The sequence below is a fragment of the Acomys minous genome (genome assembly GCF_964271855.1).
Source record: "Acomys minous genome assembly, chromosome: 6".
In the NCBI taxonomy this organism is placed as follows: domain Eukaryota; kingdom Metazoa; phylum Chordata; class Mammalia; order Rodentia; family Muridae; genus Acomys; species Acomys minous.
Window position 1 is genome coordinate 102474721 of NC_140487.1, and position 22202 is coordinate 102496922.

General features: G+C 43.0%; 1 protein-coding gene across 1 annotated transcript in view; it reads left to right on the top strand.

The window, feature by feature from the left end:
- PSMB2 (proteasome 20S subunit beta 2) overlaps positions 1-19169 on the top strand; it is a 33358-nt gene extending 14189 nt beyond the window's left edge. The window contains exons 4-6 of the mRNA XM_084786276.1: positions 15528-15690; positions 17017-17066; positions 18948-19169. Coding sequence (XP_084642402.1) covers positions 15528-15690; positions 17017-17066; positions 18948-19055 — 321 coding nt within the window. The 3' untranslated portion in view covers positions 19056-19169. The remainder of the gene's footprint in view (positions 1-15527; positions 15691-17016; positions 17067-18947) is intronic.
- Positions 19170-22202: the final 3033 nt, after the last annotated feature.

A 22202-nucleotide genomic window follows, 5' to 3' on the forward strand; every position in this document is an offset into this window, starting at 1 on the left:
ACTGATTAGTGTTGGTTACCAAAGTAGGGGCAATAGGAATTTACTGGTGTTGATGGAGAATGTGGAAATAAACTAACATTGAGCATCTGTTACATGTTAAATTTTGTTCTAGATTTATACGGTATGTATGAACACTACTAGCCATAAAGAGCTGTTTAAATTCCAATTAATTAACCCTTCCTTTCCATGCCATATGCCACTTTGGATTAAATCTAGGACCTAGTAAAAGATTTCAATTCATTTTATTAAATAGGAAAGTGTCTTGGGTTTTTCTTTAGTGAGACGTTTGTACTTTTCTAGTTTTGGGGTTTGAATGAGCCTTAGACATGCTAAGTATATGTTCTGTCATTGAGCTACTATACCCCAAGCCCCAGAATTTGTGTGTGTGTGTTTGCATGCATGCACTCATGCACAGTATGACATACCTGTGGAGCTCAGAGGAAACGTGAGAGTCGGTCTCTCTTCCATTATTTGAGACTCAGAGATTGAACTAAGACTGGTTAGGCTTGGTATCAAACCCCTTTAACCTCATTGAGTCATTTTGCCTGGCCCTATTGTGGCATTATTTATATGGTTATCTGATCCCCTTAAATTATCTGTTTCATACAGCATCTCCATGTCACCGGTGTGAGACTGAGGTATGAACCAGCCCACTAGTGTTCTTGGGGAATATGGAGTTTTGTGTTGAAGCTTCAGCAGAAAGCTGACCTCTGTAGTGTGAAGTCTTCTGGGCTTTACTACTACTACTGAGTGGTCGGTGTTTTCATAGAACTTTTCCTGAAGTGTTTCATAAACTTTTACACACACACACACACACACACACACACACACACACACACACACACACACACTTTTGTGATTGCTTAGCAAATAAACAATAGAAATAGATGGGTGCTGTGGCACAAACCTTTAATGCCAGCACCAGGGGAGGCAGTGGCAGGTGGATCTCTGAGTTGAGACCAGCCTGGTCTACAAAGCAAATCCAGGACAGCCAAGAGGAACCCTGTCTTGAAAAACCTAAGTAAATAAGTAAACAGAAATAATGAAAAATACCTAACTTGGCACACTGTTTTTCAACTCTAGTTTCATAAACTGACATTGAATACTTACCAGTTAAATCACACTAGTGTGATTTAAAACCTCAGCTTGGTTTTACTCATAATAACCCTGTTTTTATTTTTATTTTTCACATGCAGCAATTACATGTAAAATTTTAATCTGAAGGAGTGGCTTTGTTATTCTTCTTTCCTGTAGTTTAAAATCTAATAATTAAAACCTGCAGTAGGAACTTTAGCACCTACTCTGCTATGAGCTAGTTAAACGCTGAGAGGGCAAGCAGCTGATTGGATTAAGTAACAGGATTTGAAGGTCTGGGGTGCAGGGGTAACTCAGCAGTAGAGCGTGCACTTAGCAAAGCCCTAGGTTCAGTCCTGGTTCAAGAACATAAACATAAAGATCTCATGTCAAGACCTGAGTATTTTCTTTCAATAAAAGGAAAAAAATGAAAATTCAGAGAAACATAGGAAAGAAAATTAGATACTTGAGAAGCAATCACTGCTTATCTCTGCTCTGGATATGAGGGTATTTGCTCTGGGTAGTGGGAGGCAGGTTCCATGAGCTCGTAGCCTAAAAGAATCCCGTTGCCTTGAGACTCGTGTTCTGCACTGGAGCTATTCTCTTCATGCCTTAAGTGGCTGGTACAGAGACCATCATCTGTTTATTGGTATCCTTGGGGTCATGTGACCTGGTGAACAGATGGGCCAGGTGAAACCTTGACTTTGCAGGTCTTATCCCCTAAACACAGCCAACCATTTGTTACATGTGATTAAAATATCACTAACAAGGGTAATTTCACATGCTTTTTGGCAAATGTGGTTAGCAGGATGTGACATGACGAAGCACTGCTTCTTCCTCTATGTGCCATCTCCCTTGAGGCCTCATCTTCCCTGCTCTCCCCCATCTTACCATGCCCAGGCTTGCCTTCCTGCTCACCTGCTCCAGATGGGTGGCACAGTGGGAGGACACTGGCAAAGGCAGATGTGTTTATTTTCCGGAGACAAAATGTTGTGCTGCTGCAGATGGCAGTGCCTTGGAGCAAGTGGCAGCCTTTGACACTACTGCCACCCAGCCTGGGCATCTTGACAGACAGAGCAGAGCTGGCTTACTCTTGGTGACAGGGAAATTGGGGAGAAAAACAAAATTGAAGATGTTAATCAATTCCTGGACTTTTGGGTGCAAGTAGCAGTTTTCTGCCAGTTAGGAGTAGTTTTCTTCCTCCACAATTGCCTCAGCCAGCTACTGGGCCAAGAGTTATGTGTGTTTGTTACTCTGCCTCCTGTCATCAATAGGGCAGACTAAAACCTGGGAACAGGGCTCCATTTAGACAGGTGTTCATTTGTACTGCAAAACATATGTATATCACAGGTCACAGCAGTCTCCTAGGATTGGGGGTGGCTCGTGTCTGCCCCATTGGAGATACTACTGTTCTATTTTTAGTGGTCATTCTGATTATCCAAAGCCCAGGGACAGGTGTGCCTTGAAGTTGAGGTACCTTAATTAATATGACAACACTGTGCTTATCGTGTTTTTTTACCAGAGTAAAAATTCTGACAGCTGTCCTTTTAAAGTAGTTTGCATGTTTAATCATTAGGACTTGCCTAAGTCCATTCAGAAGACAAAGAGTGGTTGTTGAATCATTACATCCACTGGCTCCTAAGGAAAAGAAAATGGCTTCAGAAGATTCTTCTTTGAAGCTCCTGGCTTTATTTTAAAACCTCCCCCTCTTAAAAAAAAAATTATGTGGTGTTTTTCCCAGCCTCAGTGCTGATAGAGTTAGGAGTTTGCAGGTGTAAAGTCTTCCCCCTCCCCTTCCCCATCTCTCTCCAGGGGGTTGTATGTGAGAAGGTGTTGCTTTCTCACTCAGAGAGCATATATGTGCTACCCTGTTGGATGCCTGCTGTGAGCAGAGAGAACCCCTGTTCTGGCTGAATGCAATAAGCCTATTGGATGGCTGGAATTGTACAGTCCCATAATGCCAACTTTTCACCTAAAATAGCTTACCTAAGCACAATGAAAATGAAATAATATAATTGGTTTAAGTTTATATTGTTTTGAAACATGTCTTTAAAACTTATGTGGTTTCCTGTTAAGGTTTCAATTAAGGCTAGAGTGGCAGAATGCTGTGCCTGTTTAGTAAGAACGTGCTTTTATTTTTCAAGTGTTTACCATTAGAAATGCCAATTTACCCTTACCTTTTAAGATTAAGTCAGTGTCCTAGTCTGGGTAGGCACAGTTGTGGGAAAATGTTAACACTCAGACAGAAACACACATTGGTGACTCTTTTCTTTTGTTTTTCGAGACAGGGTTTCTCCGTGTTAGTCTTGGCTGCCCTGGACTCGTTTTGTAGACCAGGTTGGCCTCGAACTCACAGGGATCTGTCTGCCTCTGCCTCCTGAGTGCTAGGATTAAAGGCATGCGCCACCACACCCGGCGACTCTTTTTATCTTTGTAGAAGTACACAGTGTTACGAACTTAAGGACTTGTCTTAAAACCCATTTTATTGTCTACCCAAACAAATGCACATGAACAGTAAAAAGGCTTCACAGTGGAGGAAGAGTTGACTTTTTATTTCCTAACCTTTTTCTTTCATAACAAATACATGTGCATTTGCTATATTTGTTAAACAATACATGTATTTTTATATTTTTTTACACGTGTTATTCATAAAAAGGTAAGTTAACAGTATAGTAAGTATAACTAAAAGGAAGAAAGTGGTTATAATTTCTGTGTGCTAATTCCCTGTTTGCTTTTGTTCTTGTGTGAGGGAGCTGAGGATCAAACTTACGGCCTTGTGCTTGCCAGGCAGGTGCTCACCACTGAGCTCAGTCCCCAACCCTAATAAAGTAGTCTCTGAATAGCAGAACCTCATAACTCCTTAATGGAGCCTTTGAATAGGGGTCTGGCTTATGTTAGTAAGATGGCCTTTAATTTCTACCAGTCATTCAGCAGGTCTCCAACCTGCACTGTCTTTGGAGCTGAGGAAACAGGTACAAAGTCAATTGTACTGGAGAATGAAAGTGCTAGAATACATGTGTACACAGGGTGTTCTGGGAAGAGTTTAACTTGTGCTTTGAAAGACAAAAGATGCAACAAAGGGAAAACTGGCAACAGACCAGGGCAGGTGAGAGCCTGTTAGTGTTTGCAGATTTTTCAGGGCAACAACAGATAGTTCTCTAACCCGCTCACTCTTAGTTCTGTCTTAATAGGACACAATATACAAATTAGGGTATTGCTGATTTTTAAAAATAATGTAAATACATGACATTCTATTGGTATATAGAAATCTATAGTTTGGTAAGTAAGGCTGAGAATTTTAGAGGGATCTCAAGAGATTGCAACTTAAGAGGTGGACCGTGTTATCATGTTGTAGTGGGCCGGGCCTGGCAGCATGACTCAGTGGTTAAAGAGGACTCAGGTTTCAGCACCTATATCACAGCTCCCAACCACCTGTAACTCCAGTTCCAGTGGATCCGATTGCCTCTTCTAGCCTCCTTAGGCACGGGCATGCATCCGATATACATGCATAACATGCCATAGAGACAAACACGTACACACAAAATAAGAATAAATAAATCAGCCGGGTGGTGGTGGCGCACGCCTTTAGTCCCGGCACTTGGGAGGCAGAGGCAGGCAGATCGCTGTGAGTTTGAGGCCAGCCTGGTCTACAAAGCGAGTCCAGGACAGCCAAGGCTAACATGGAGAAACCCTGTCTCGAAAAAAAACAAAAACAAAACAAAACAAAAAAGAATAAATAAATCCTAAAACACAAAACAAAAAAGTAGTGGGCCTTTCTGAAAAGCTGTTTCTTGCTTAAGCCAGGTGTGTTAGCATATGCCTTTAATCCCAGCACTCAAGGAGGCAGAGGCAGGTGGATCGCTGTGAGTTGGAGGTCAGCCTGGTTTATAAATAGAGTTTAGGACAGCCAAGTCTACATAGAGAAAACCTGTCTCTAAAAAGAAAGAAAAGAAAAGCTGTTGGTTAGTTGATTGGCTGTTCTTTGGTGTGTTTAGGAAAGGATCGGAAGAATAGAGAGACTTATTAGTGCACATACCCAGTGGCTTTAAGAACAGCTTACATTGGGTGTGAGGTGTTAGCAGGGAGAGCACTGTTCTCACAGAAGGGCTCCTAAATATTCTTGCTTCTTCAGGAATTAATTCTCATATACACTGTTGACATCTAAGAACATCGAGAGTCATATATATTCTAAATATTCTCTTCCAGGAGTGTCTTATCTGTTAACTCAGAGACAGATCTGTTATGTGTTCAGCATTCCTAGATATTCATAGATATGCTCAGTGTAGACAATTACTATGTACCTTGTGTTGTGTGTGTCTGTAGCAAGACATGGCTCCTGCATTTGAGTTTTAGGAGCTCACTTGAATGTTCATGGAACCCTACATTTGTCCTAGAAACTACCGGCCCATGAGAAAGGATCCAAGCGGCCTTGTTGCAAACGTGGTGTTGGTTTTGCCATTGCAGGGTCAGCAATTTTATTTTGATGTTATTTGGGAGAAAGCAGTATTTTTGATTAGCAAGTAAAATTAATGTAGAAAACAAATACTGTGTTAACTAGTTGGTATAATAAGGCATCTGTGCCATGTTGCATTTCAACTCATTAAATTTCTCAACTTCTAATTACAGTAGGGTTACAGCTTTTAATAGAGCTTCACAATGGCTTTAGAGAAATAAAATTGATAGCATTTTAGCACTTTTGTGGGGTGGACTTTAAAATCCAGTTTTGTTAAAAAGAAACATTGAGATGACATGCTATTTAATTTTTCTTTATTGTTTGTTTTGGGGTTTTTTGGGTTTTTTTTTCCTCCCCGGAGACAGGATTTCTTTGTAAGTAGCACTGGCTGTCCTGGAACTCGCTTTATAGACCAGGCTGGCCTCTGCCTCCAAAGTGCTGGAATTAAAGGTATGAGCCACCACGTCCGGCTCTCTTTCCCCCACTCCTGCTTTCTTTTGCGTCCTACAATTCAGATTTATTTAGTACTTAACAGTTTACTTGTAGGAACTTTACCACAGGCAAGCACCATGATTCCTCATAACTATTAGACAAGTGGGTTGGACATTTGAGACTCAAAGTGGAGCAATGTACATTCAAAAAATGCCTAAGGCAGTGAGAAAAAAATATATGGTTGGACATTTCTCATACAGGGTTTTTGAAAGTCCAGTGGTTATTCCATTTAAGGCATATTGCTTCCTTTGTTCTCAGTGTAGCATGAACATTTATAGTCACTGAGTTACTAGAGGTTAAACCTGGGGCCTCATGCGTGCTAGAGAAGTTTTGAATCACTAAGCTATATCCACAGCAGATGTTTAGTGGTTTTTATCTCTTTGGTTTGAGGGGGTGTTTTGTTGTTGTTACTTCTTTCAAGACAGGGTTTTTCTGTAGCCCTGGCTATCCTGGAACTCAGTTCTGAGATCAAAGGTTTGTGCCACCACCATCACCTAGCTGTTTTGAGTTTTTAAGATTTTTTTTTTAATTTGTTTTACGTGTATAAGTGCTTGACTTGTCTATGTTATGCATTTGTGCCACAAGCATACCTAGTCTCTATGGAGGTCAGAGGAGGGTGTCAGGTCCCATGTAACTGGAATTAGAGCCGCTGTGTGGGTGCTGGGAATTGAACTTGGTTCTTCTGCAAGAACAAGTGTTCCTAACCACTCAGTCACCTCTCCAGCTGCACGTTTATTTTATTTTAAATGTTGTCTGGACTTATTTTATTTAGTGTGTATGAGTGTTTTGCCTGCCTGTGTATCTGTGTACCACATGTGTGCTTGGTTGTTGAAGAAGTCAGAAGAGGGCATTGGATCCCCTGAAATTGAAGTTATGCATGATTGCGAGCCACCATGTGGGTGCTGAGACTCAAACGTAGACCCTCTGCAAGAGCAACAGGTGTTCCTAACCACTGGGCCATATCTTGAGCCAACATGTATTTTTAATTCTGCGTATGATGGGGCAGGTGCAGGGGAGTGCACGTGCCCTTGTAGGCCAGAGATACTGGATCCCCTGCAGCTGGAGTTACAAGTTATAAACACTTACAGGTCCTGGGGAGTGACCTCATGTCTTCTCTTTCTCTAACTCTTAGCTTTATTTATTTATTTTATTTATTTTTGAGAAAGGGTCCCTTTGTAGCCCTGGTTGGCCAGGAACTCACTGTTAGATCAGGCTTGCCTCCAGCTCCCATATATCCACCTGCATCTGCTTCCTGAGTGCTGGAACTAAAGGTCATGCTCCCCGACACCTAACATGCACCCTTAACCACTGAGCAGTCTTTCCAGCCATCTTTTCTTTTTCCTTTTTTGGGGGGTGGGTGAGGTTGTGTTGGGTTTTTCAAGACAGGGTTTCTGTGTGTAGTCCTGTCCTGGAATTCACTCTGTAGACCTGAGGTTTGAAGTTGGCCTCAAACTCACAGAAATCCCTTTGCCTCTGCTGGGATTAAAGACTTGGGCCACCAATCGCCCTTGAATGTCTTCCTTAATGCTGTTTATCTTTGTTTGTTTTTAAAGATGGGATCTTACTCGCTTGGAATTTAGAAGATTAAGGTGACCTGGCTGGCAATCAAGTCCTAAGGTGCTCCTGTCTCTGCCTCCCTGGCACCAGGATTACAGTTGCACACTGCTATGCCTGACCTTTTTACATGGTGCTGGAGATTGAGTCTGAGCCATATCCCCAGCCTGCTGGTTTTAATGTTAGAAACAAAGTCAAAGCACAGTCAAGGCTGGGAATTGCTGTCTCCTGTAGAGGCTGCCTGAGTCCATGGTTATAGGCAGTGTTTAGTCTTACAGTGGATAAGTTTATTTGTAAAACGTAGTGCAAGATTCTGATTCTAGTTAGTTTAACTTGTAGGGGTTTTTTGTTTTGTTTTGTTTTTATCAATAGGATTAAGGATTATAAAGGAAACTGCCTTCAAGTTCCAACTCTGATAGCCAGGCTGACCTTCTTGAGTTCTCCTTGTGTCTGTGTCTTTGCTAGTATTCTCTCCAGAGCACACCTGCATTTCCCATGCTTGACTCTTTACTGCTGATTAAGCTCAGTTGAGCATTTATCAGGGAATTTTCTCTGCACCCTTCACCCCATTCTCTCACATGCATGTGACCTTCAACTTGTTTGTGCTGTTACAGTAACCTACATATAGTTCTGCCATGTGTCCTGTTGTGATTGTTTACTGTCCCCCATATATGAGAGCATTATGTGTTGGTGTTAGTAAACCGTCCTCACTGCCTTTGACTGTACCACATTTTCTTTTTCCAGCACAACTTCCCCCCATTGAAAGTCATAACCCTACATTGTATTTTCTGTCCCTCTAGTTACTCAGTCTCACCACATATCTACCTCACCCCTGCTTCTGCCACAGCTTAGCCCTCTTTATCCTCCATCTAGGCTACTGCAGTCCCCTTCAAACGGTCTCCTTTCCCTTCCATCCTAGTTCATCAAACATACAAATGTCAGTTACTGTCCTAAAATGCTAAAGTTTCAGAGTCTTCTCTGTGGTTATGAATTGGTTGCTGTTGTTTTGTTTGTTTGTTTTGCTTTGTTTTTTCCTTTTTAGAGGAGTTCATACAAAGCTAGCTGGCCTTAAATTTAATGCTTATGAGAGTGAGCTTGAACTTTTAATGCCCTTGCTCATCTCCCAAGTGCTGGTATTACAGGCATGTGCCACCCACCTGGGATCAGATGAAACTGGTTAAGCATCTGACTGTTTCATAGTTATTCTGTCTTATAATTCCAGGGAACTTTTTTTTTTTCGGGATGTGGGGTGGTTTCAAAGCAGGGTCTCTCTGTGTATCCCTGGCTGTCCTGGACTCTCTCTGTAGGCCAGGCTGGCCTTGAACTCACAGCGATCCACCTGCCTCTGCCTCCCAAGTGTTGGGATTAAAGGTGTGAGCCACCATGCCAGGCTGTACTCCAGGGAACTTTTACAGGCTCTGATTAAAGATTTTTGTAGAAGAGATTGAATCTACGAATGATCTTGTCTGGATTTGGTGGCTCATTCCTGTAATCTCAGCGCTGCAGGGCTGGGACAGGAAAATTGCTTGGAGAGTTCCAGGCAAACATGGCTTACTAAGACTCCTGTCTTACAGAAATTATTCTGTATTGCTTAGGAATAGTGGCCATAATATCTTAGATCAAGTAAAAGTATTTAATTGTAATAGTTGGAAGTTGTTGAATTTTAAAATGTTTGAGGTGAATTTTATTTTAAATTTGAAAATCTGTAATTAGGGCCAGCAGGGTAGCACAGCAGATAAAGACACTTGCCACCATGTCTGAGTGTGGTTTCTGGAACCCAAATGGTAGTAAGAGAGAGCTAGACTCCCACAGGTGTCCACATGTGTACTGTGGTACTCATGCACCAACAAGTATTTTTAATCTGTTATTAAAGTGGCAGAATTAGAATTTTAAAATTATACTCTGAAACCACCCAAGGGTAGTAGATTCTGTTGGTTATTGAAGAACTAGATCAGTGCTCCTAATTTAGGGTTCAGAGCACTAGTGTAGGAAAACAGTAATTGATCCAGTTTACTTAATAATGAAGGAAAAATGGATATTGACAAAGCAATTAAGGTATTGGTGTCACAGTATTTATTGAGTAGCTCCTAGAGATACTTGGTAGCTCTAGACCTTATAGAAGAATCACAGCTGTGACATTAGCCCTGCTCTTAGGACCTAAATATATTAGTGCTCACAGTTGATGTGGTAAGTGAAATACAGAACAGTGGGTGCTGGTATAAAAAATTGGGGAATATTTGAGTATGAAACTCGCAGCTATTGTGTTGGTGCCGCATGCCTTTAATCCCAGCACTAGGGAGGCAGAGGCAGGTGGAACTTCGTGTGTTCGAGGCCAGCCTGGTCTACAGAGCAAGTTCCAGGACAGCCAGGGCTACATAGAAAGACTTGTCTCAAAAACTAAAAAGAAAGGAAGGAGGGAAAGAAGGAAGGAAACTCACAGCTATATATTGAATCACACATTTAACCTAATTTCCATTTTGTGGAGGCAGAGTGGTTTCCTGAAAAAGCATACAGGACTGAATTCTGGTCTTGACTGATGCTCAGGACCTGTGTGAACCAATCTTCTCTTTGAATATTAGGCCCCATGTGTAAATGGAATTCTGGGTAAGCTCAGTGAGCTCATAGGTCTCTGAACATACAAACTTTTATGAGATATCGTGGTGGCGCACACCTTTAATCTCAATCTCAGCACCCGGGAGGCAGAGGCAGGGGGTGTTCGAGGCCAGCCTGGTCTACAAAGTGAGTCCAGGACAGCCAAGGCTACACAGAGAAGCCCTGTCTCGAAAATCCAAAACAAACAAACAAAAAAAGTAGAATCTTAGGAATAGACTAAAAGAAATATCAGGCATGGGGCTAGAGAAATGCTAAACTGTGTATTCAGCATGCACAGGACCCTACGTTTAATTATCACCACCACCCAAAAAAGTATTCTTTTCAATATGTATTGTCTGTTTAATATATTTAGAAGTCCATTGATTAAAATGCTCACCTCGTTTGTCCCATTGTGGTTTAGTATCTACTTCCACATACTGACCTGCCAAGCACAGAAGAAGCTTCCCACAGCGCTTAGCATTCCAGGGTGCAATATGGCCCCAAAGAAACTGCACCATTCTTCAAGACCCTCAGTCATAGTAATGTCACCCATTCAATTAGAGGTGGCAAAGGCTGGCCTGACTCCAAAAGAAGACTGTCAATTCCTCTCCTTTTCTGTGTCCACGCTCGGCAGGATGCTTCCTCACGCCCACCTCTCTCCCCCTTGCTGTGACTTTGGCTTCCGCCAGATGTCACACCGCTGCTTGTCACCGCCCAGACTCTGATAGTCGCTGATTTTGTTGTTTCAGTGTATTTGTCACAACTGTTCTCTTTAGCTGTAAAATTTATGGAATTTCACGCACTACTTAATCACTACAGTGCTTCTTTTTCATGATAGAGGAAACAGACAAGGAAGTGTAAGCACAAAAGTTAGAAGGAAGGCAGTGTTCTATCTAAGAGAAGTCAGGTTTCTGTGTGTGGTGTACACTCCCCACTCCCAAATGTACAAGAGCCACACGTGGAACTGAGCTTATTTCTGTAGTTCTCAGGGGTACAGAGGTACGTTAGTCCATCCCAGTCCCAGGAAGAAGCACATAAGAGACTTCGTGGCTAGTACCCAGCTAAATGCTATCCCTATGGCAACCATAAGGTAGATAATTATGTTCTCTGTAGTAGCATCTTGATCTTTTTATTACCTACTCGAATCTGTTAATACAGTCAAATCTTAAAAATGAGCAGGTGAGAGTAGTTAGGTTTTGATATTCCTGTGTATCAGGAGTTGCACTGGGCACCTCACATGTATTTAAACCCCAGGAAATATTAAAATGGCCTGGGGCTCTAAAGCTTATCGTGTACTTTGGGGGGGGGGGTTGAGACAAGGTTTCTCTGTGTAGCCTTGGCTGTCCTGGACTAGCTTTGTAGACCAGGCTGACCTTGAATTTACAGCAATCCGCCTGCCTCTTGCCTCCCGAGTGCTGGGATTAAAGGCGTGCGCCACCACCGCCCGGCTTTATCGTGTACTTTTTAAGAGGAGAATATATTTGTCTAATCCCCCACAACACACACCTGTAATAAGATGCCTTTTTTTTTTTTTAAAGACAAGATTTCTCTATGTAGCCCTGGCTGTCCTGGAACTCTCTCTGTAGACCAGTCTGGTCTCAAACTCAAGAGATCCACCAGCCTCTGCCTTCAAACATTGGAGCCAAAGGTACATGCCACCACTTCCTGGCCAGGAGGCAAAAATTTTTAACTGGGCATGTCTATAATCCCCACAGTGAAGAGATAAGACAGTGCTCACAACAAAATCAAGACCAGCCTAATCCACCTGATGAGTTCCAGGCTGGCTAGGGCTATAGAACCTGACCCTGTCTCCACCTGCCTCCCAAAAGGAGAAAGGCAGAATTTTGTAATATCTTTTTTGGTTTTTCGAAACAGGCTTTTATAGTCCTGGCTGTTCTGGACTCGCTTTATAGACCAGGCTGGTCTCAAACTTACAGAGAATCACCTGCCTCTGCCTCCCAAGTGCTGGGATTAAAGACATGTGCCACTATGTCCAGCCGTAATCTCTTATTCTAGAGGCTAAAAGTTATTTTTAAGTCCCCATATGAGGGGCAGGAGAGATGGCTCAGCAGTTAAGGGCACTGACTGCTCTTCCTGAGGTCCAGAGTTCAATTCCCAGCAACCACATGGTGGCTCACAGCCATCTATAATGTGATCTGATGCCCTCTTCTGCCCTGTGGGTATATATGCAAGTAGAGCACTGCATACATAATAATAAATTTAAAAAATTTTTAAAGTCCCCATATGATGTATTTGAAGTTTTTTGTTTTTTATTTTTGAAACAGGGTCTCTCTGTAGCCCTGACTGTTCTGAACTTGTTTTGTAGACCAGGCTGGCCTTGAACTCCCAGTGGTCAGCCTGCCTCTGCCTCCCAAGTGCTGGGATTAAAGGCGTGTGCCACCACACCCAGCTCTAAAGTTTTTTTATTTGTATATCATACACAATTTACCTCTGAATCTAAGCATGTTAGTGTTTGCAAACCACTGATTGTCGTGCTACTGTTAGGGAATGCCGTAACTAAGTGCTTGGGCTCACTCATAGATGGGGAGCTGAGTGTTTGTGATAGTTAAAGTATCTGTACTGTTTAATCTCAGCCTTTGCTGTAGGGAGTTTCTAGTCATTAATTCACAGGTCACCACTGGCAGACCTTCTAACTTTATCTTCCGTGTTTTACAGAATGGAGGTTGCTTGGTAAAAGACGGGATTTTTGGTCTAGTCGTTGGTGTTTGCACTTCTCAGTAGTTAGGCAAGTTCTTCCATATGACAGTGTGTATAGGAAATAAGGAAGAAAGTGATGCTCAATGCTTGGATAGGCGCACCTGCAAGAGACAGCATGAAAATACTTAATATGTGTTGACTTAGTTTCCAAATGTGGGTCTCCATTTTCTTCTGGGGACCTAGGGTAGACTAACCGTGAAGTAAATAAAATAAAACTGTAAGTGTCTAATATGATGGCTTTCAGCTGTGCCCATCTGTTAACCTTAAGGCAGGGTAAAGAATCCTAGGAAGGAGACACTAGGAAACTCCTCTTTTGTTTTTTTTTCCAGACAGGGTTTCTCTGTGTAGCCCTGGCTGTCCCCCTGTAGACCAGGCTGGCCCGGAGCTCACAGAGACCACCTGCTTCTGCTTCTGCTTCCCAAGTGCGGAACTGAATGGCTCCACCATCTCCTGGCTGAGACTGGGACACTCATTTACTACTTGGTTCCCATTTTTGAGACAGTGTGCTAGGCACTTTTAAATAAACATCTCTCTGTATCCTTTCATAAAGACACATACTTGTAAGGAATTTGCCTTGTGCCAGGAGTGCTTGCCTTCCCAGTTACTTATTCTTTTTATGTCTAAGATTATTTTATTTCCTTGATAATAATATCTATCACCTATTAAGCCTGTACTGTTTTAAATACTTACCACACATTATATCTGACCTTTACTGCAGCCCTTTTGTACTGAGCATTATCCCATAGTTCAGTTGAGATTCTAAAATTCAGACAGGTTAAGAACTTTTTCTAAGGTAACACACGTGCTAATAGAGCTGGAATTGAGACTCATGCCCAGCTCTTTGCTGCATGGCCTTTCAGAAGTTGCCTGTACCCTCTTTACTTGGGACTTAATGTCTAACTTGCATCCTAAACTTTTTTCTTCTTAGCAGCTCATGTCTAGAGGGAGGTTGGGAAGAAAAGGAGTAAATCTACTTATGGAGATGCATGTATTTGGTTTAAACTTGAAGTGCTTCTCAGAAATGGGGCCTTTGGAGCTGGTTCAGTAGTTAAGAGTACTGTTTTTGCAGAGGACCTGGTTCAGATCAGGGCACCCATATGGAAGCTCACAATGTCTGTAACTCCAGTTCCAATGCATCCAATACCACTTAGGATAGCACAAAAATGAATTACTCAGAATTGATCTAATTCGAGGAAAACAATAACAGCAAACAAAAATTTATTTAAAATTTAAAGACAAAACAAAACTAGTGTAAATCAAAAGTCTTTGATGGAACATTGTCAGAATTTCTGAATCTGCAAGTTGTTACACAGATGTATTGACTTAATTAGTCTAGATAACACCACTTATTTATGCTTCAGCATCTCACACATGCAAAAGTTGGCAATTCGAAGTCACACAATATTTGTGAGTTATCTTCTATACCACAAGTTGTGGTTTCTAACTACCAACTTCACCGAGTGTCTATGAGATGCTTAAGCATAAATAAATTATATTATGTAGATCAAGTAAGAAACACGGTTGCCTCTGGACTTGTGTTTACATGGGGTTTTGTGTAAAATCTGGTGATGGCTCTACAGTAACGTGAATAGTTCTGAAACACGGTTTAATCTCATAGGCAAAAGCTTCATTAGATAAAATATGTCTGGACTGTGCTGCTTGAGGCCTCTTTGAGTGTTTGTATGGATTCCGGGGTACACCATGCAACTTGGTAAAATTGTTTTGGTAACTGTGCAGTGGGTAGTCTAGCTATGCCGAGTTGGGAAGAGTGACTTATACTCTTAGAAAAAAGATTAAACTTTGTGACAGGTAAGAAACTACCCTGAATTCTCTTGGGGGAAAGAATGCTCATTAAAGGCTCTTGATTATTCTTTTTCTCCCCCTCCCTAACTCTTCTCCTAATTTTAACTATAAGAACATCATAAGCACTTGGGAGGCAGAGGCAGGCGGATCGCTGAGTTCGAGGCCAGCCTGGTCTACAAAGCGAGTCCAGGACAGCCAAGGCGACACAGAAACCCTGTCTTGAAAAACAAAAACAACAATAACAAAAGAATGACTCAAGAACATCTGTGCCTTAGAAGTGCTATTATATCAGGCTCTTAAAAATTTCTCTCTTAAGCCGGGTACAGTGACACACACCTGTGATCCCAGCATTCAGGCCGATCTTTGTCTTTCTGTCTGTGTCTGTGTCTGTGTGTGTGTGTCTGTCTGTCTGTCTGTCTGTCTGTCTGTCTCTCTCTCTCTCTCTCTCTCTCTCTCTCTCTCTCTCTCTCTCTCTCTCTCTGTGTGTGTGTGTGTGTGTGTGTGTGTGTGTGTGTGTGTGTGTGTGTGTGTGTATTTTGGGAGAGTCAGGTTTTAGGATCAAACTCAGACCATCAGGTTTGGCTGTAAGTCCCCTTACCTGCTGAGCCATCTTGACTACCCATATCAGGTTCTTTTTCATAGGCTCGGCTTTAAACTGAAACAAAAAAACTTTTCTTTTACTTCTGACCATATTAGAAGTCCTCCAGGTAGGTTTGCATTTTTATTTCCACTATGATTTAGCCAGTTGTTGCTAATACTTTGTCAAGAGCCAGAATACTTCTGTTTGCATTATTGGTGCTCTATTCTCTAACCAGCACTTTGCTATGTTTTTCCTTTGCAGACCCCATATCATGTGAACCTCCTCCTGGCTGGCTATGATGAGCACGAAGGGCCAGCACTTTACTACATGGACTACCTGGCAGCCTTGGCCAAGGCTCCTTTTGCAGCTCATGGCTATGGTGCCTTCCTGACTCTCAGTATCCTTGACCGATACTACACACCAAGTAAGAACTGGCACCCTGGGAAGAGAGCAGTAGCAGAGCCAACCCTTAGCTGCTTCTCAGGCTTGTCAAACCTCGGAGTTGGTTTGCTGCTTCCTAGACAGAGGATAGCGCCTCTCTGGAAGCTGTTCTCTCTTCTGTGGGTCAATAGAGTCTTCAAAGCCTTATTGATAAAAAGTCTTCCTGCCAATCAGAATAAGATATTCCTCTCTCTGGAGCTGGGTTTCATTTTGTTTTAAAGGGGTCTAGAGTAAATGTCATCATGAGTAAAACCTTTTTACTCAGTCCTATAACTTCACTTACATTCATTTTCCTCTACCTAGGTAATATTGACATCCCAGCTATAGAAAGTGAAGGAATAAACCAGTTTATGGACATGTTTTGATCTTGTAAACATCAAAGCTTTTGAAGACCACTCCCTCCAGCAAATAAACTCGTTTCTTTACTTGATGAGCAGTGCTCTTGTACTACGTTCTATCTTCTGACCCCAATCTCAGGCTCAGCTATAGCCACTGTGGACAGAGGACGTGAAATTCTAGCTTTCACTGGCTATCGTTGCAGCACTGTTAACCACTTCTCTCCTTACACTCCAATCTTGTCAGCATCATAACAATTGGCATATTCTTTTCTTTTTGGTGCTGCCCTCTCGCTCAACCTTAGCCATGCTAGAGCTCCAGGCCACATCCTGAAAAGAATTAGCCTGGCCTCCTGGTGATTGTCTCTTGATTTGGCATCTGTCAGTAATGCAGCTGATTCCCCCACCAAAATAACCACCAGCCACCCTTGAAGCCCAGTGCATAATATGTCAACCCAGTTTGCCATGCTTACCAACAATCCCTTTGGATCCTGCTTAGAAGAGTCTCCGTCCCATCCTCTTATTTGTCTTCTCATTGTTAACCTGAGACCCAGCTGGGAGAGTAAGGAGGAAATGCTGGCCTTGTCCTCCCGCTCCCTGATTTGCAGCTGGCAAGGGCAGATGGAATTGATTTAAGCTGGACTAAAGGGGACTGGTGAGGGTGAGCTATGAAAGGGAGGCAGGCTGCTGGACTTCTTCAGAGGCGGGGCCAGGCCAGGGAGACAGAATTCCGTCATGCTTACCCTTCTCTGTAGCAAATCAATTTGTAATGGCTCGCGGCTGTGGGAACACTGGGTCTGGGGGACCCTCCTCTGCATATGGAGTAAGTTTGTTGCAGGCTGGAAGTCTGAGCTGAGCATTGCCTTTTGCACTTGTGTGGCACTCAGAACCTGAGGAAGTTTGAAATTTAATCACAAGCTGTTAAAAGCTGCACACGTGACAGCCTTCAGTGCTTGACCTCTGTTTTCTTTCAGCTATCTCACGTGAGAGGGCAGTGGAGCTCCTTAAGAAATGTCTGGAGGAGGTGAGTAGCTCCCAGGGGACCCTGAAAGAATGCTTTGTCTCAGTTTGAAGTACCATCCCTGTTCTTGGTTGCTGTTTTCTGCTCCTTGCCAAAAAGTATAATAAATACCCACTGCCCAGATGTGATGTTGCCACCAGTGGGTGATGGGCTTATTTTTCTCTAGTTGGTCACCTCCTCATCACTGTCAGTTTCGCAGTTTAATTACAACTAAATTAAATTAATTACAGTTCCTTTCTGGTTCATCCAGACTAGTAATGCTCAAAATTCTCTGTGTGTAAGAACCAGCTTAGGGGAACTTTCCTTATCCCTGGTAGGCCCGACACCCAGTTTTGAATCTGCTGTTGGCAGGTAGAGACTGAGTCGTGTTTTAATTGGCCACCAAGTGATTTTAACACAAGTAATAATCAGGCCCTACTGTAAGAGACAATACCCAAGACCTCATAACCACTCTGCTGCACCATCCATAAAAGCTTCCCTTAGCAGTGCATGTAGATGACCATTGGAAGCGCCTGGGAAGTGTTGGGTAAAAAGTGGAAAGAAATCTTTGTTTTAGGAGGCCAAGGACCCACAAACTCAGCCTGTTGTAGTAAGAGTGTAAAGATACAGGATGAAGTGGCAAAAAGTAGCCTCATTAGACTTCTTATTCTGTTTTTCTTGTGGCCTAAGAATGGAAATGAATTAACTGTCTAGTGGGAGCAGAGGGTGAGAGCACTGGCAGCACTGTTGGTCAGTTTGCCTCTTGTATAACTCTGTCATCTGTAGAGCAGAGCACCCCATTCCCTCTTCCTTTTTAAAAATCTTCTTTCCACAGGAGATACCAAGAACCAGCTCATACATTTCTTAGCCATGCAGCTGAGAGATTTTGCCCACAAATATTCTGAGGGGTAGCTGGCAAGAAGGCACCATAATATCAGGTGCTCTTGAGATTTTCTTTCCCTTGGATCTTAAAAGAAGTAGAGCGAGGCATAAAGATATATGCCTTTAACCCCAGTCCTCCAGAAAACAGGTGGTGGGCGAATTTCTGTGAGTTGGTGGCAAGCCTGCTGTATATAGCAAGTATCAGGTCACCCAAGACTACAAAATGAGGCCTTGTCTTTTTTTTTTTTTTTTTTTTTTTTTAAGGAAACCATTGTTTGATTATTGTCAGCTTTTCTTAAACTTTGACTTTGATTCTAGAATGAGCCATTAGCCAGAAATGGAATGGGCTGTTATTGCCCAGTTCTCAGTGGCAAAGGAGATGGGCAACATGGAAGGAGGTGGGGAGGGGGTCAGATGCTGGAGGGGAAAGTCATTTCCAAGGAACAGGTGGAGAGATGTCTTCTCTGGTGGCTCTTAGGGAGGTGTTCAGCAAGGCAGCCATAGAAGTGAAGATTTCCAAGCTGTGCTTCTCAGTCAGTAGTCAGCTTAGTGCTGCTGTCTGCTTCCACGTGCGTAGACTGCTCCTCCAGAGCAGTCTTCACCTGGACTGGAGGAGACGCGGGCATGGCTCAGTGTAGGAATGTTGTGTGGACATCATTCCCAGCACCCCTGCAGCTGCACACGTGAGCACACGCCCTTATCTTGTCCTTCTAATGCAGGGAAATGAAAGCGGCAAGGGTGTTCTGTAGGCTGATTTGGTAGCAGACAGTGGGGATAAACAGTGGGTTGATTGTGCACAGAGGCAGGCTCCCAGCTGCGTTCCCCAGGTCCTGGTCACTGCCTTCCAGTCATCCTCCAGCTACTGTCCAAACACTCTTCAGTGGCAGAGTACCGGCTGCCCCTAGTAGAATATCAGTTCCGTTTCAAAAAGGAGAAGTTTGACCCTTGACCTTTTTAGCTTAGAACAGACCCTGTCTTGTATTCAGTAAATGCTTTCTCACTGATGCCTTCCTGTCTCTGCAGCTGCAGAAGCGCTTCATCTTGAACCTGCCTACCTTCAGCGTGCGGGTCATTGACAAAGATGGCATCCACAGCCTGGACAACATTTCCTTCTCTAAGCGGGTCCTCTAACGTCACGTCCCTCCCTCCTCCCACGTACCGGGGACTTTTCGTTTTTTTCTACTCTTTTGATGTGCACTCTTGATAGATGGTTAATTCAAAATAAACTGAATATAGCTAAATTGAGCTTTCTGGTTTTGGTCTCAGTTTACCTAGCATCACCTTAGAAAGGACCTGGAGTGGTTATTGTCTTGCCAGGGTGCGCCCTCCTGCCTCCCCCTCTGTTAATGATCTAAGAGGCTTTGCCAGCTCACAGCCCCACACTCTGTTCACTGTGCAGCTTCTTTCATCTAGCTCTTTCAGTCTCTTGCTTGTTAATGTCTTGTTCTCTCCAAAGCAGTGGATCTTTTTGCCTTTAACTTAAATCATTTTTTGTTGGCCAGACATGGTAGCACATACCATTAATCCCAGCACTTAGAAGTCAGAGGCAGGTGACTCTCCGTGAGTTTGAGACCAGCCTGGTCTACATAGTGAGTTCCAGGACAACCAGGGCTACGTAGAGAGATCCTATCTTAAAAAAAAAAAAAGAAAGAAAGAAAGAAAGAAAAAGGAAAAAAGGGGGGGGGGGAAGCAACCTTTTATTCTGTTTTGAAATATATAATATGTGTGTGCAATGTGGAGTCCAGACAACTTTGAGTGTTGTGCTCAGGAACATAGTCTGCCTTGAGTCAACATGCCCATGTTTGGTTTGTTAAGAACATGTATTCTGGGATTAAACTTGAGTACTGTGCTTATGAGGCAAGCATGTTTTTATTTTTTGGTTTTTTGAGACAGGGTTTCTCTGTGTAGTCTTGACTGTCCTAGACTCACTTTGTAGACCAGGCTGGCCTCGAACTCACAGCGATCCACCTGCCTCTGTCTCCCCAGTGCTGGGATTAAAGGCGTGTGCCACCACGCCTGGCTCATGGGGCAAGCATTTTACCAACTTAACTGTGTCCACATTCCTTAAATCTTTTTCAGTTGATTAATTAATGTACTTAGTGTCAACAGTGCAAAGACAGCAAGAAAGTTTTCCTCTTATTATAAGTTGATCACTTTCTCAGAGGATATTTCAGCTATTAATTTCTTCGGTGTTTCTTTGTTTTAGATGGGATCTCATAGCCCATGCCTTCAGTCCTTTATCATTGCTGTTGTTGTTATTGTTATTATTATTATTTTGGTTTTTTGAGACAAGGTTTCTCTGTAGCCTTGGCTGTCCTGGACTCAATTTTTGTAGACCAGTCAGGTGTTGAACTCAAAACAATCCCCCTGCCTCTGCCTCCCCAGCTCTGGGATTAAAGGCGTGCGCCACCACACCTGGCCCCTTTCTCATTGTTCACTTTCCAAGAACTGGATACAGGCCCGCTTCACTACTTGTGCTTGTACAACTCAGAGTTGGCAACGGGGGTATTAGGGCTGAAAGACAGAGCCCTGTACTGGTAAGCTAGTGCTTGGCCACTGAACTCCCACCTTTAACCTTCTTTTTACTTTTTGTTTTGTGACAGGGTCTTGCTAATTTCCCCAGGCTGGCCCAGAACTTGTAATCTTCCAGCCTCAGCCTCACTAACCACTAGAGTTATGGGGTTTTGCCATCAGGCCCACATTGCTTGCCTACATGCTTTTTATTTTACTTATTTTTAGTGGATGGGCCTATGGCTGCATGTATGTCTGTGCGCCGTGTTTGAGCCTGTTGCCAGAAAAGGGTATGGGATTCCCCTCTGACTGGAGTTTACAGATGGCTTTGAGCTGTCATGGGGGTCTTGGCGATCAAACCCAGATCCTCTGGAAGAGTAGCTAGTGTTCACAACTGCGAGTCGCTGTCCATCTTTCGTCCCCTTTTTTTTTGTTGTTGTTGTTTTTTGGTTTGGGTTTTTTTGTTTGTTTTTTGAGACAGGGTTTCTCTGTTCAGCCTTGGCTGTCCTGGACTCGCAGTGTAGACCAGGGTGCCCTAAAACTCACAGCAATCTGCCTGCCTCTGCCTCTGGAGTGCTGGGATTAAAGGCGTGCTCCATCACACCTGGCATCATCCCTGTTTTTAAAGATACAATTAGGGGCTGGAGAGATGGCTCAGCAGTTAAGCGCACTGGCTACTCTCTTCAGAAGTCTCATGTTCAATTCCCAGTACCCACATGGCTGTTCCCAACTGTCTGTAACTCCAGTTCCAGGGGACCTGACACTCTCACACAGACATACATGCAAGTAAAATGCCAGTGTACATAAAATTAAAAATAAGTTATTTACAAAAATAATTAAGTAAAGATATAAGTATACACGGGGTAGCTCAGCTGGGCTTGCTCTGCAGCATCATACACAAAAAGGCTATTCATAAGTTAAGAGGGTTTTTTTTGTTTTTTGTTTTGTTTTTTAAGGTCTCTTGATTTTTTTTCTTAAAGGAGGTAAAGTTTTTTATTTTAAAAAAATTAACGTGTTTATATATGTGTCTTGGTCAGACAGCATTATTGTGGAGTTGGTTCTTTGACTTTTGTGCGTGTGGATAATCAAACTTGGGTAGTCAGGCTTTCCTATCTTCACCCAATGAACTCTCCGTGGGTGTTCTTGTTTACAGACAGAATCTCAGTGTAGCCCTGGCTGTCCTGGAACTCACTATGTAGTCCAGGCTGACCTTGAACTCACAGAGATCCACCTGCCTCTGCCTCTGCCTCTGCCTCTGCCTCTGCCTCTGCCTCTGCCTCTGCCTCTGCTCCATGAGTGCTGGGGCTAAAGGTGTGTACCACCCTGCCCAGTTGGTTTAGTTTAGTTGGGTTTTTTTAGTTGTTGTTGTTTTTTCCTTCTGAGCTAAGGATTCACGGTATACATATATATATATTACCCTGGTTGGTCTGGAAATTGCTGTGTAGACCTGGTTATCCTTAAAGTCATGATCCTCCTGCCTTAGCCAATGTACAGGAGCCAGCAAGATGGCTCAGTAGATGAAGGCTGTTCAATCCCTGGGACCCACACAGTGGGAGAGGAGAACCAACTCCTGAAAGTAGCTCCCAAACCTCTATTTGGCTTCTTAGGGGCCCTATACCCACACACTAAGTAAATAAATGTTACAAAGAGGGGGAAAAAAAAAAGACCACAGGCTGAGTATGGTGGTATATACCCTAGAGGCAGAGGCAAGATCTCTGCATATTTTAGACCAGGCTGGCCTTAAACTGTAATAATAGCACATATAGA